A 14,138-nucleotide genomic window follows, 5' to 3' on the forward strand; every position below is an offset into this window, starting at 1 on the left:
GCACCTGTCTACAATCCCTGTTATACCCCTTATTTATTATATGTATTACATTATAGGGGTATCCTCCAGTGTATATATAGGACACAGTGTACAAACTTGAGAATACCCCTTTACATGGCTGACACGCAGCGTTACTACCACTTTAGGGGAAATGTATATCCTGCTACAGCTTCCGTTTCTGCAGCTGGACTCCCTTTTTTGTAGGTTTGTTGTGGTGTAATTGTAGTACATATCTTGCTATTTATTTTTCACACATACAAGGGAACATTAATGTGTCTTATTTTTCTAGTGCATTAGAATCCATTCAGAATGCAAGGCATGCACATTCCCCATACTGGAAGTGTTTATTGCATGATGGTAATTATGGTTTGGTTTTGTTATACTTCTATTCTATTCACACATATTCTATAAAAATGTCCCTCAAAAAACCTACATTTACTTAGACTGCTCATTTTGTTAACTACCAGGGATGGTGGTTACTACTGTATCTGCTCTCTTATTTTACCTGATGAAGAGGTGTAAGTCTAATTTGAGACCAAATAGAACAAAAAAAATAAAGGGCTTATGTTCTCATCACTAATAGTTCAAATGGTTGCTTGTAAAGTGCTTGCAAATACAACTTTGCAATTTTAATGTTATTAGAAAACCTATACATTCTCAAGAATTTAGGGATTTTTAATGTTATGGTTAAATACTTGTTGTCTAGATTACCAGCCACCGCTGCCGTCCAGCAGCTTGGCAGAGTATGGACAGTGCTTAAAAGTTTTTATTTATAGCGTTTATAAGCACCATTCTAAAGCTGATCCAGATCACTGGAGTGTAAGATCTGGCAAGCTTTAGTGTCTTTATGCTCCTCTATTACTGCAGCAGCATCGGAAAACAGTGCAGACCATTAGTGCAAACATGCCGATGGTCCAATCTGTTAGTCTTCAGGAGCACCATGCCCATCAATCAGGGGTGCCCTCCAGAACTTGAAACTTTAGGGCAATCGTTTTAACGGCAGTAGTTAAGGGTACTTAAACCACAGCGCCGTTAATTAAGAATGGTGTCACTTTTGGGTATTTTCTGTCATATTGACCTCTGAAAGTGACTTCAAATGTGAGGTGGTCCCTAAAAAAAATGGTTTTGTAAATTTTGTTGTAAAAATGAGAAATCGCTGGTCAACTTTTAACCCTCATAACTTCCTAACAAAGAAAAAATTTTGGTTGCAAAATTGTGCTAATGTAAAGTAGACATGTGGGAAATGTTATTTATTAAGCATTTTTTGTGTCATATCTCTGTGATTTAAGGCATAAAAACTAAAAGTTTTAAAATTGCAAAATTTAAAAAATTTTCGCCATATTTCCGTTTTTTGTTTTTTTTTATAAATAAACATAAGTCATATCGAAGAAACATGAACATGAAGTAAAATATGTCACGAAAAAGCAATCTCAGAATCAGCGGGATCCGATAAAGCGTTCCAGAGTTATAACCTCATAAAGTGACAGTGGTCAGAATTGTAAAAATTGGCCCGGTCATTAAGCTGCAAATTAGCTCCGTCACTAAGAGGTTAAGATTGATTCCACAGTAAAGCATTTTTTTTCCATACACTCATTTCCATACACATTCATTCTTACCTCTTTATATATGAACTTTTATGCTATCTTCAGTTTTAGTTGCTCACTTTTTTCCCCTAAGTGTAATGATATTGAACAGTTAAAGGGGTATTCCCATCTTCAAGCTCCTATCCCAATATGTATTAGGTGAAATAATGTAATCAAATACCTCCGATTAAAAACGTAGTATAGTTTTCCTAATTCGCTGTGTCTCTTTCCTCATGTGCAGGCATTGCAGGGCCTTAGGTATCCCTGGTTACAACCACTAGCAGGTAGCTGTCACTACATCAATGGTTGTAACCATGGATACCTAAGGTCCTGCAATGCCTGCACATGAGGAAAGAGACACAGCGAAAAACAAGAACTATACTACATTTCTAATTGGGGGTATTTGCTAATAATATTATTATTACACCTACTACATATTGTGGTAGGAGCTTGGTGATGGGAATACCCCTTTAAGTTTATTGTTTTTACAAATATATGATAATATTTGTGTTTATTAAGTTGGTGAAAAAACTATTTTTCTCTTGCTGAAAGAAACCAGGTTAGTAGAAGAGATGAGCACTGAGGGCATGCTCCCACCTGAACCTTTGCAGACAGGTGCATCTGCTATGGATGAGTTGCTGGAAAATCACATGAAAAGGATCCTGCACCCGACACCTCCAATTACAACCCTTGTGGTAGCTCCTGTAGGAAACATATTTCACTTTCTGGAAGACATGCAAGTAGAAGAAGGTGCCGTAACTACAGAGCAAGCAACTAATGTAACAAGGTAATTGTCTGATTGTACCCTGTATTCCTGAAAATACAGTGGCCAAATAACAATTCCATACATTTCTATATTAAAATAAAAGCTGCAGAAAGATGCACCGTTCACCTCTGCCCCCCAATCCTAAATTAACTGAATGTAAGTCAGTATTTTAGCATTATTCTAATAAAAAGACAAGCAATTTGTAATAATTTTAAGTACAATTTCTAAAGTACTCACTTCTAAATGTAGACAAACAACTACTAAAGGGTAAACAAACCACTGTGGTTTGAAGAGAGTTGTGTCTATCAATTATCGTATTACTCTGTCGCCTCATTGGGGGACACAAGACCTTGGGTGTTATGCTTTCTGTCCACTAGGAGGCGACACTATGCTTAATCTGAAAAAGATTTGGCTCTGGCTCCTCCTCCACAGTATACACCCCTGGGCGGCATCCGCCTTACCTCAGTTTTTGCTTAGTGTCGCAAGGAGGCACACCATAAGAAGATTCTTCTTGACACAGATGAAGAAAAGAGGGTCTCTCTGAGACTCCCGACATGGCTCCCTCCTCGGTCCTCTTTTTAGCGGTACCCGGTTGAGGTAGAGATGGCTCTTCCCCATGTCGCTCCCTCCCCAGCCCTTCGGGTGCATGGTTCGAGGTCGAGAACCCCCCTCCTTCCCCAGGCCCTGGGCTTTTTGGGTTGAGGCTGAGGTGAGGAAGAATTCCTCCTGATGGCGGTGAAGCGCCCTCCCTAACCCCCTCTAGGGATGTTAGGTTGAGACGCCACAGGTAGGAGCTGCGTTCGCAGCGCTAACTTTATTGTAGCCCCAGCACTGCTGTGGTCTGCTATGGGGCCGGGGGCTGTCATATTTGGGCCACAGTATGCAGGGATTCCTGTCCCTGCGGCAGCGTCAGCCCTCTAAAGGGGTCAAAAAGACCCTTCACAGGGCTGCGCTGCATATATAGGGGCGTCCGGGCGATATGGCACTCATCCGGGGGGGAGTTTTGGTTCGTTTTCCGCCCCCCTCCGGACTACCGCGCTGCTCTGGAGCCCTTCCCGGGCAGGATTTTGTTCTTTAGTCCGCGGCTTCGGCCTAAGCCGAAGCCGCCGCCCTTGTTACCGCCCCCGGCCTGCCCCCCTGGATGATGATAATGACGCTGCACAGCGTCATACAGGGGCCGGATCGAGCCAGGAAGGCGCGGTTTTGCCTGGCTGCGCGCCCTTTTTCTGCTCTCCGCCCCTCCTCCCTCCCACCTCTTTACCTCAGGGAAGACAGCAGCGCTGCTATATTACTCAAGAACGCTGCACAGTCTTCAGGGGGCGCAGAACCGAAGTTTTTCTGCTGGTGCCGGATCTAGGAGCACACCGGTGGGGTAAGGCACAGCAGGATATTATCCTGCTGTGGACGCAGACTCCCTATAGGTTCCCTATAGCGCTCCTCTGCATAGCCACCCCTGTAAGGTTTTTGGTCAGAATAACCTGCCGGCACTCAGTGCACTATGTCGGTCTCCAGGTCCGAAAGAAGAAGAAAAGAAAGAAAGAAAAAAAAACAAAAAACAAAAAAAACAGGTTTATCTGCCGTTACGCAGTCTGTTCAGCCTGCAAAGCCAATCTTCCCAGCAGCAACATGCACCCGTACTGCTAGAGTTGTTCCCAAAATGCTGGGTCAGTGCCCCAAGAGGCTCCTGTCACTGTTTCAACTCCACTGACATGCCGGTATGGGCCACATCTATGTCACAGTCCATAGATACGCTGACTTCCACATTGCTTCAGGCTATGCAGGGTCATATCCCAGCTATAAGCGGACAGGCAGCCCCTGGCAATGCTAGTAGTGAACGGCCCCATAGGTCACATTCAGCTACGTCCTCCCATGGCTCACGGTCGTCCCGCTCTAGGCAGAGACACCGTAATTCTAGGTCTCCTAGACCGTCTCGTTCCAGAGACGGGCGCAGCAGATCTCCACAGAGATCTTCGGGCATGGAAAAGCGGCGGTCCAGATCTCCCTCCAGGCAATGCCTCAGCGATGCGCAGGATTCAGAGGGCATCTGTGACTCCGAATCAGAAAAGGAAATATAGGAGTCTCAGGCTCCTTGTCCTCCTAGCAATACAGCGCTAGTTGAGGACATTATCACTTCTATTCATCGGGTGCTGGTTTTATCCGATGCTCCCCAAGAACCCCCAAAACATAAGATCTGTTTTGAGGGGCCCCTGAAGTCCCTAAAGTTTTTTTCTGATCACCCAAGCTTTCAGGACATCCTTGATAAGCATTTTTCGCAGCCTGCCAAAAAAAAAAAAAAATTCGCCAACCGTAAATAAAACCGTAAAAAAGGGCTAGATACTCTTTTTTTCTCAAAAAGACCAAGAAGTGGACAGATCCACCGGAAATCGATCCCCCTATCTCTAAGCTTGCAGCACAGTCTCTCCTCTCACTGCCAGATAGCTCAACCCTGAAGGATACAGCAGATCGGCAGGTTGAGCGCATGGCTCGTTCAATTTTTGAGGCTGCAGGAGCCTCCCTGGCTCCCGTGTTCACCTCAACGTGGGCAGCCACGGCCATTCTGGAATGGGCCAAAAGATTGCAGGAGAACCTCCAAAAGTCTGCTCCTCAGATGTTCGATCAACTAGTTCAGATAGCAGTGGTGGCAGATTACATACGCCTTGCAGCTTTTGATTCTGCAAGAGGCGTAGCAGGTATAGCAGCGAATGTAATTACAATCAGACGTATCCTCTGGCTGTGAGAATGGGAAGCGGATGCGTCTTCAAACAAGCCTCTTACGGATCTCCCGTACGTCAGTGGGAGATTTTTTTCGGGGAAAAAATTAGACAAGATGATTTCCAATGCCACGGGGGGTAAGAGTACCTTTCTTCCCCAACCGCAACGTAAACGTACGTTTAAGCGATGTAACCAGGCTAGGTTCTGGTCTTTTTGGAACTCCTCAGGCTAGGCCGCTTCACGTCCTTCACAGAATTACAACCGTTCCCCCTCACAGGGACAACCAAAGGACAGCACAGAGGACGGACAAGAATTGGCGGTCAACATCAGGCCAGGCAAAGCCCAAAGGAGGGAAATTCCAGAATTTCTCCTCGTCATGACTCACGAAATACGGAAGACACCCCACCTGTAGGCGGTCGACTTTTAATCTTTCAGCAAGTCTGGCTGCCTATTACAGAGGACAGGTGGGTCAAGGAAATAGTGTCTCTCTCTCCTTCAAGCAGGAGTCATAATACGGGTTCCCGAAAACGAGAGATTCCGAGGACTCTACTACAACCTATTCGTGGTTCCCAAAAAGGGAGGCAGCGTTCGGCCAATTCCTGGACCTAACGCAACTCAAAAAGTTTGTAAGAGTTCGGCAGTTTCGCATGGAGTCCCTTCGATCCATCATTGCGGCTATGGAACAGGGAAAATATCTCGCCTCCATAGACATACAAGAGTCATACCTGCACATCCCTATTGCGCCTGCTCATCAAAGATCTCTCAGGTTCACAATAGGGCAGAATCAGTACCAGTTCGTGACTTTGTCTTTCGGATTAGCCACTGCTCCCAGAACATTCACCAAGGTTATGGCAGCCACCATGGATGTCCTACACTCCAGAGGCATAGTGGTCGTCCCATGTCTGGATGATCTACTCATCAAGGCACCTACTGTCAAGGACTGCGAAGAAAGCATCTCGATCACGATCAACACACTAACTCGTCTAGGCTGGCTAGTCAACTTTAAGAAGTCGTCAACTACTCCCGAGTCAGTCACTGATCTTCCTAGGGATCCTATTCGATACCTCCAGGGGTCTGGTACACCTTCCCAAGGACAAGGTACAAGCTATCCGCTGTGCAGTTCGCATGTTAATCCACATACCTTGCCGATCTCTTCGGTTTGCCAGGAGACTCCTTAGCAGGATGGCAGCAGCAATGGAGGTGGTACCATTTGCCCAGTTCCACCTCAGACCTCTTCAACTAGCCATTCTCAGATCCTGGGACAGGAACCCTTTCTCCCTCGAAATGGAGTTCCGACTGACGGAGTCAACCAGGAAATAACTGTACTGGTGGCTCAAACCACCCGTACTGGCCAAAGGAAAATTCTTCCCAGTCGATGGAAAGTCCTGACCACCGATGCGAGTCTAACAAGATGGGGTGCAGTGCACCTACTTCACAGGGCACGTGGTCTCCAATTGAAGCGACCATGCCCATCAACATTCTGGAGATACGAGCTATCTTCCTGGCGCTAAAAGTTTTTTGCCATCTGCTGAAGGCCTCTCACATCAGAGTGCAGTCGGACAATGCCACGGCAGTGGCATATGTGAACCACCAAGGTGGGACTCGCAGTGCCCAGGCAATGAGAGAAGTGGCGCGTCTCCTTCGCTGGGCAGAACACAAGAAATCAGTACTCTCAGTGGTCCACAGTCCGGGTGTGGACAACTGGGAAGCCGACTACCTCATCAGACAGGAAATGGACTCGGGGGAGTGGTCTCCATCCCAAAATCTTTCGTCGGATCTGTTATCGCTGGGGGACTCCGGACGTGGACCTAATCGCATCTCATCTCAATGCCAAGGTCTTCATTTTCATGGCAAGGACACGCGGTCCAAGGTTGCTCAGGGCAGATGCCCTGCTTCAGGACTGGACTCAGTTCCAGCTTCTGTACATTTTCCCACCTCTTCCCCTGATGGCCAGAGTCATGAGGAAGATCAAACAGGAAGGAGTTCCGACCATCCTAATTGCGCCGGGCTGGCCCAGACGTACATGGTACGCCGACATCCTTCAACTTACAGCAGACACCCCTTGGCGTCTTCCAGACCGTCCCGATCCCCTGTCTCACGGCCTGTTCTACCACCAGAATTTAGGGACTCTCAATTTGACGGCGTGGTCCTTGAAACCTGGGTTTTAACCCAGGCAGGGTTTGCTCCAGACGTCATTAGAACCATGATCAGGGCACGGAAACCAGCTTCCGCCAAGGTTTATTATCGTACCTGGAAAACGTACTTTACTTGGTGCGACTCTCGCGGGCGAATTCCGTTCCCTTTCTCTCTTCTGAAAGTTCGTGGTTTCCTTCAATCAGGTCTGGACGCCGGCCTATCCTTAGGATCGCTTAAGGGTCAGGTGTCAGCGCTTTCAGTGCTCTTTCAGAAGCGTATTGCTAACAAACCACAAGTCAGGACGTTTCTTCAGGGAGTCTCCAGATTGGTCCCTCCTTACAGACGTCCACTGGATACGTGGGACCTTAATTTGATCCTAACTGCTCTACAGGCACCTCCTTTTCAACCTCTTAAGGAAGTTCCACTTCGAGTTTTATCACAAAAGGTGGTCTTCCTCGTGGCAATCACCTCGCTACGCAGGGTGTCTGAGCTGTCAGCGCTCTCCTGCAAACAGCTTTTCCTATTCTTCCACCAGGACAAGGTGGTTCTCCGTACAGTTCCATCCTTCCTTCCAAAGGTTGTGTCTGATTTCCACCTCAATGAGGGCATCTCATTACCGACCCTTTGCCCGGCTCCGGTTCATAGAGTGGAGAGGGCCCTGCATACTCTGGACCTTGCCAGGGCATTGCGTATGTGTGTGTCTAGGACTCCACCCTTCCGGAAGTCTGATTCCTTTTTTTCCTTATTCCAGAAGGCATTCGCAGGGGTTTACCGGCTTCAAAAGCTACCCTTGCCAGGTGGATCAGGTCCACCATCCATGACGCCTACTGCCTAAACAATTCTCCTATTCCGGCCGGTATCACGGCACATTCCACACGGGCGGTAGGAGCCTCCTGGGCCATTCGACGCCAGGCTTCAGCACAACACGTGTGTAAAGCGGCCACTTGGACTAGCTTACACACGTTTACAAAACAATACAGTGTGCATACTCAGTCCTCAGTGGAAGCGAGTCTGGGTAGACGGGTACTGCAGGCGGCAGTGTCCCAAGTCTAGGGACCTGTCAGCACAATATTCGTCCATTGCTTCCCACCCAGGGACTGCTTTGAGACGTCCCAAGGTCTTGTGTCCCCCAATGAGTCGACAGAGTAAAAGAGATTTTTGTGTACTCACCGTAAAATCTCTTTCTCTTAGCCTCTAATTGGGGGACACAGCTCCCACCCTGTTGCCCTTGTGGGCTGTTATTATGTTGGGTACTCATATTGTTCCTTGAGCTGTACATAGTAGCCTTTGTTTATAGGCTTGGTTATGTTGGATTTGTTATCTCCTCCTACTGCTTGGGTACAAAAACTGAGGTAAGGCGGATGCCGCCCAGGGGTGTATACTGTGGAGGAGGAGCCAGAGCCAAATCTTTTTCAGATTAAGCATAGTGTCGCCTCCTAGTGGACAGAAAGCATAACACCCAAGGTCTTGTGTCCCCCAATTAGAGGCTAAGAGAAAGAGATTTTACGGTGAGTACACAAAAATCTCCTTTTTTCGGACCATAAGACACACTTTTTTCCCCCAAAATTTTGGGGGAAAGAGGGGGGTGTGTCTTATGGTCCCAATATACTTACTTGCGACCATGGCTGGTGGCTGGTGCGGTGGTGGCAGTGGTCTGTGCTCTGGTGCAGGGGTAGCGGCTCTCTGTGCTCCGTGGGGAGCTCCGCCCGCATTTCGTCGAAGCCGGGAGGCCCCCGCACATCCGTTGCTGGCTGCCGCCATGTTGCGGTGGCCTCCGGGAACATGGACACCGGGAAGATGGCCGCTGGTCTGGAGACTGCGCATGCTCAGGTTCAGATCTCGGGACGAGATCTCGTTGCTGAGATTTGAATCTCGTCTCCCGAGATTTCGGGACGAGATATGAACCTGAGCATGCGCCGTCCCCAGAGCAGCGGCCATGTTCCCGGAGGCCGCCGCAACATGGCGGCAGCCAGCAACGGATGTGCGGGGGCCTCCGGGCTTCGATGAAATGCCAGCGGAGCCGCTGCTCCTGCATCGGAGCTGCCGCCCCTGCACCGGAGCACAGCCCGCCGCCACCACCACACCACAGAGCCCACCTGCCCCAGCCCAGCACAGCCCACCTGCCCCAGCCCAGCACAGCTGCCCCAGCCAAGCCCAGCTGCCCCAGCACAGCCCAGCTGCCCCAGCACAGCCCAGCTGCCCCAGCACAGCCCACCTGCCCCAGCACAGCCCAGCCCACCTAGCCCAGCTGCCCCAGCACAGCCCAGCCCAGCTGCCCCAGCACAGCTCAGCACAGCTGCCCCAGCACAACCAACCTGCCCCAGCACAGCCCACCTGTCCCAGCACAGAGCTGCCGCCACCGCACCAGCCTGGACCACTGAATGACCCCTGTGATCACTCCTCCACATGTTCCGGATCCCTTTCCTAGGTAAGCTGAATTCGGACTGTAAGACAGACCCCATTTGACACATTATTATTTTTTTCCCTATTTTCCTTCTGAAAATTTGGGGTGCGTCTTATGGTCCGGTGCGTCTTATAGTCCGAAAAATACAGTATATCAGTTACCATGTCAGGTAGGGAGAACCTAAAGGTGTTGTCCTGTCATAGACTACAAGTCTGCAGTTACTCTTTGGGACTATAGACTTGTGAATCCTCACATTGCACACACTGCACACTGTGAGGATTCTCCAGTGCCTGATATGGGAACGCAGGTTATGTAAGTGCAAGAATGTGATATGTATACACCCGTCCACATTCCGACTAGACTGTTTCCGGCCTCGGTCAATACACTTGCATAGAGCGAGGCCCATTGAGTCTAAATGTGGCTGAGAGTATGCATATCACATACTTGCGGTCACATGACCTCCATTCTCAGTGCCGGCGCTGGAAATCCTACCAGCTCGCACAATATGAGAGTGACTGCAGACTTGTAGTTTAAGACCAAAGCAGTTGTTTTCTTAATGAAGTAATCGCATATTGACAGTATGTTTGTGAACTTATAGATCCAACTGCTACGACCCTGCCTGATTGCCACAACTAAGCACTTTTACCCCCTTTAGAATGGAGCAGCAGTGCTCATGGTCAACCATTGCTCAAGTAATTTCTATGAGTCTGCTGAGCGCAGAGTTCAGTCCCATATAGAATGAGTGCTAAGCTAAGGTTCACTTTAAAGCTTCATTCAGACGTCTGTCTTATTCTTGTATGTGAAAGACATGGACCAGTTTTCATCAATGTGCTAAAGCCGATATTCATCAGTGTTTAATCAGTGTGTCCATTTCCCCACCAGTGATATTCTTGTATGTGAAAAAAAAATTGCAAAGCTTCTGTAACCCACTACAATATGGTCTGTTGTCCATGAATGTCATAGACCAATAGACTTGTATGGGTGATTATGACCTGTAACTTGGGTCACAAATGCATGTCTCCACGGAATTTTTGTGAAATCTCAGTTCTACAAAAAAATCATGGACGTATTATCAGCCTCATATGCTCTAATGAGTCGGTATGTGTTCTCTCCGTGAAATACACAGAACTCCTACAAGAAAAACAGACATCTGAATGACACCCAAGCCTCATGCCCATGAACGGGAGTCTGCATGGTGACAGTCCTGTACTGTATTTCGTTTTCTTTGCTTTTTTATTTTGTTAACATTTTCTTCCTATGATTCCACTAATGTTTTTTCTAATTTGTTTATTTTTATTGTCTGTGCTTTCAGTCAAGATGAATTGAATGAAAATGTATTAAACTCTAAAATGTTATCCGCTGTAGAAAAGTTGGTGAACAGAAAGGTGAGTTTCTAGTAAATATCATAGGGTTCAGCAGTTAAAGAAACTTTGTTCTAATAAAGTGTTATAACATGTTAATTAGTATTAGAAGGAATGCCTTGTATGGTGTGCAAAGGGTCTTGGGTTGTCTTGATAGTTTTTGTTGTAACCTCTTGTCAGCATCCTACCTACATGTACAGCAGATGTCTGCACTTGATGTATAAATTGTATTATATTGTACTGTCCACTGATTGCTTATCTCCCCCAGCATCATCTGATGGGGCCAGGGGCCTACTGACAGCCCTTGTTATATCTTTCTTGTACTCTAGTGAAGGCCAGACTGGCACTGTATTTCATGAGAGATTGTTAGTTTTACAATAGGCTGTAATGCTACATTATTGTAGTGCATTGTAATCCAGCTCCAGTTCCAATCCTCTAGGGGGAATAATATAGGGAAATTACAAATCTTAACTCTTTTGTGTATAGTGTGTATAAGGGCTCATACTCATTTGCGAGAAAAACGGACGAGTGCAATCCAATGAAAAATCGGTTTGCACTGAAGTGGGATTGAGAAAAAAAATCGCAGCATGCGAGTGCTGTCCGATTTTTACGCACCAGTGTCCTGTGAAAAGCCGGCAATTCATCTGCCGCGTATAGTAAAATCACACTGACAGGTTAGAATAGAATCAATAGATATACATAGAATACATAATTATATAGATGTCAGTGACACACACACTTACAGTTGTGGCCAAAAAACACAAAAGAGAATGAAGCAAAAAGCAAAACATTGATCAATTCACACAAAACTCCAAAAATGGGCCAGACAAAAGTATTGGCACCCTCAGCCTAATACTTGGTTTCACAACCTTTAGCCAAAATAACTGCGACCAACCGCTTCCGGTAACTATCAATGAGTTTCTTACAATGCTCTGCTGGAATTTTAGACCATTCTTCTTTGGCAAACTGCTCCAGGTCCCTGATATTTGAAGGGTGCCTTCTCCAAACTGCCATTTTTAGATCTCTCCACAGGTGTTCTATGGGATTCAGGTCTGGACACATTGCTGGCCAGTCTCCAGTGCTTTCTCTCAAACCATTTTCTAGTGCTTTTTGAAGTGTGTTTTGGGTCATTGTCCTGCTGGAAGACCCATGACCTCTGAGGGAGACCCAGCTTTCTCACACTGGGCCCTACATTATGCTGCAAAATTTGTTGGTAGTCTTCAGACTTCATAATGCCATGCACACGGTCAAGCAGTCCAGTGCCAGAGGCAGCAAAGCAACCCCAAAACATCAGGGAACCTCCGCCATGTTTGACTGTAGGGACTGTGTTCTTTTCTTTGAATGCCTCTTTTTTTCTCCTGTAAACTCTATGTTGATGCCTTTGCCCAAAAAGCTCTACTTTTGTCTCATCTGACCATTCTTCCAAAACGTTTTAGGCTTTTTCAGGTAAGTTTTGGCAAACTCCAGCCTGGCTTTTTTATGTCTCGGGGTAAGAAGTGGGGTCTTCCTGGGTCTCCTTCCATACAGTCCCTTTTCATTCAGATGCCGACGGATAGTACGGGTTGACACTGTTGTACCCTCGGACTGCAGGGCAGCTTGAACTTGTTTGGATGTTAGTCGAGGTTCTTTATCCAACATCCGCACAATCTTGCGTTGAAATCTCTTGTCAATTTTTCTTTTCTGTCCACATCTAGGGAGGTTAGCCACAGTGCCATGGGCTTTAAACTTCTTGATGACACTGCGCACGGTAGACACAGGAACATTCAGGTCTTTGGAGATGGACTTGTAGCCTTGAGATTGCTCATGCTTCCTCACAATTTGGTTTCTCAAGTCCTCAGACAGTTATTTGGTCTTCTTTCTGTTCTCCATGCTCAATGTGGTACACACAAGGACACAGGGGCAGAGGTTGAGTCAACTTTAATCCATGTCAACTGGCTGCAAGTGTGATTTAGTTATTGCCAACACCTGTTAGGTGCCACAGGTAAGTTACAGGTGCTGTTAATTACACAAATTAGAGAAGCATCACATGATTTTTCGAACAGTGCCAATACTTACTCTGTCGCCTTATTGGGGGACACAGAACCGTGGGTGTTATGCTGCTGTCCACTAGGAGGCGACACTATGCATAATCTGAAAAAGATTAACTTTGGCTCCTCCTCTGCAGTATACACCCCTGGACGGCGTCAGCCTTCTCCAGTTTTTGCTTAGTGTCGCAAGGAGGCACACCTTTTTTTCTTTTTTTCCTTTCGTCGGAACAGATGAAGAAAAGTGGGTCTCCAGCGAGACTCCCGGCATGGCTCCTTCCTTGGCCCCCTTTTTAGGGGTGCCCAGTTGAAGTAGAGATGGCGGTCCCCCATGTCGCTCCTTCCCCAGTCCCTCGGGTACTGGTCCGAAGTTGAGACCCCCCCCCTCCTTCCCCAACCCCCTTCAGGGTCTGGGTTGAGGTTGAGGCAAGGCTGAAGACCCCCTGACGGTGACAGACGCACCCTCCCTAATCCCCCGCAGGGGGCATTAGGTTGAGACGCCGCAGGTAGGGTCGGAGTACAGACAGCATTCTGCACCAGGGACCCCAGCCCAGGGGCCGGGGGAGGGTGCAGGCAGATGTGGCACAGCAGAGACAGGGCTTTCTGCGCCCCTGCCTCTGCAGCAGCAGTGGCTCCATGGCGCTCCAGGGACCCCCCACACAGGAACCGCTAGCACTGCTGCCCCCACCGCTAGCCAGTCGCCCATTCTGGGGGGGTCCGGTGCAAATCCGACCCCCTCCCGGACTACCGCGCCGCTCTGGAGCCCTCCTGGGCATCAGTCCTCTAATTTAGACCGCGGCTTCGGCCTAGCCGAAGCCGCCGCCTTTTCCCCGCCCCGCCCCTGGCACGCCCCCCCGGATGACGAAAATGACACTGCAGTGTCATAGAAGGGGCGGATCGAGGCAGGAAGGGCGCGCTTTTACATGGCCCAGCGCGCCCTTTTCCAGCTCTCCGCCCCCTTCCCTCTCCACCTCAGAATCCGGTGGCCATCTTGCTGCACCTGGAGGAAGGCAGCACAGAGTCTCCGGGGGGCACAGGACATGGGGCTTATCAGCGCTGGACCTAAGGGGAGCACCGGTGGGGTAAGATCACAGCTGGGTCCTTGGTACTCAGCTGTGAATTCCTATAACCTATAGCGCTCTCCTACTCCTT

The 14,138-nt window shown here is 48.0% G+C and overlaps 1 protein-coding gene across 4 annotated transcripts in view; it reads left to right on the plus strand.

Annotated features, from left to right (window-relative positions):
* HDAC10 (histone deacetylase 10) overlaps window positions 1-14,138 on the plus strand; it is a 150,369-nt gene that overhangs the window by 76,261 nt on the left and 59,970 nt on the right. For all 4 annotated transcript variants that reach the window (XM_073573436.1, XM_073573438.1, XM_073573439.1 and 1 more), the window contains exons 13-15: window positions 290-357; window positions 2,136-2,370; window positions 10,914-10,986. In XM_073573436.1, coding sequence (XP_073429537.1) covers window positions 290-357; window positions 2,136-2,370; window positions 10,914-10,986 — 376 coding nt within the window. The remainder of the gene's footprint in view (window positions 1-289; window positions 358-2,135; window positions 2,371-10,913; window positions 10,987-14,138) is intronic.

The sequence above is a fragment of the Dendrobates tinctorius genome, unplaced genomic scaffold, assembly GCF_039654945.1.
Source record: "Dendrobates tinctorius isolate UK_male_01 unplaced genomic scaffold, ASM3965494v1 ptg000035l, whole genome shotgun sequence".
NCBI lineage: Eukaryota > Metazoa > Chordata > Amphibia > Anura > Dendrobatidae > Dendrobates > Dendrobates tinctorius.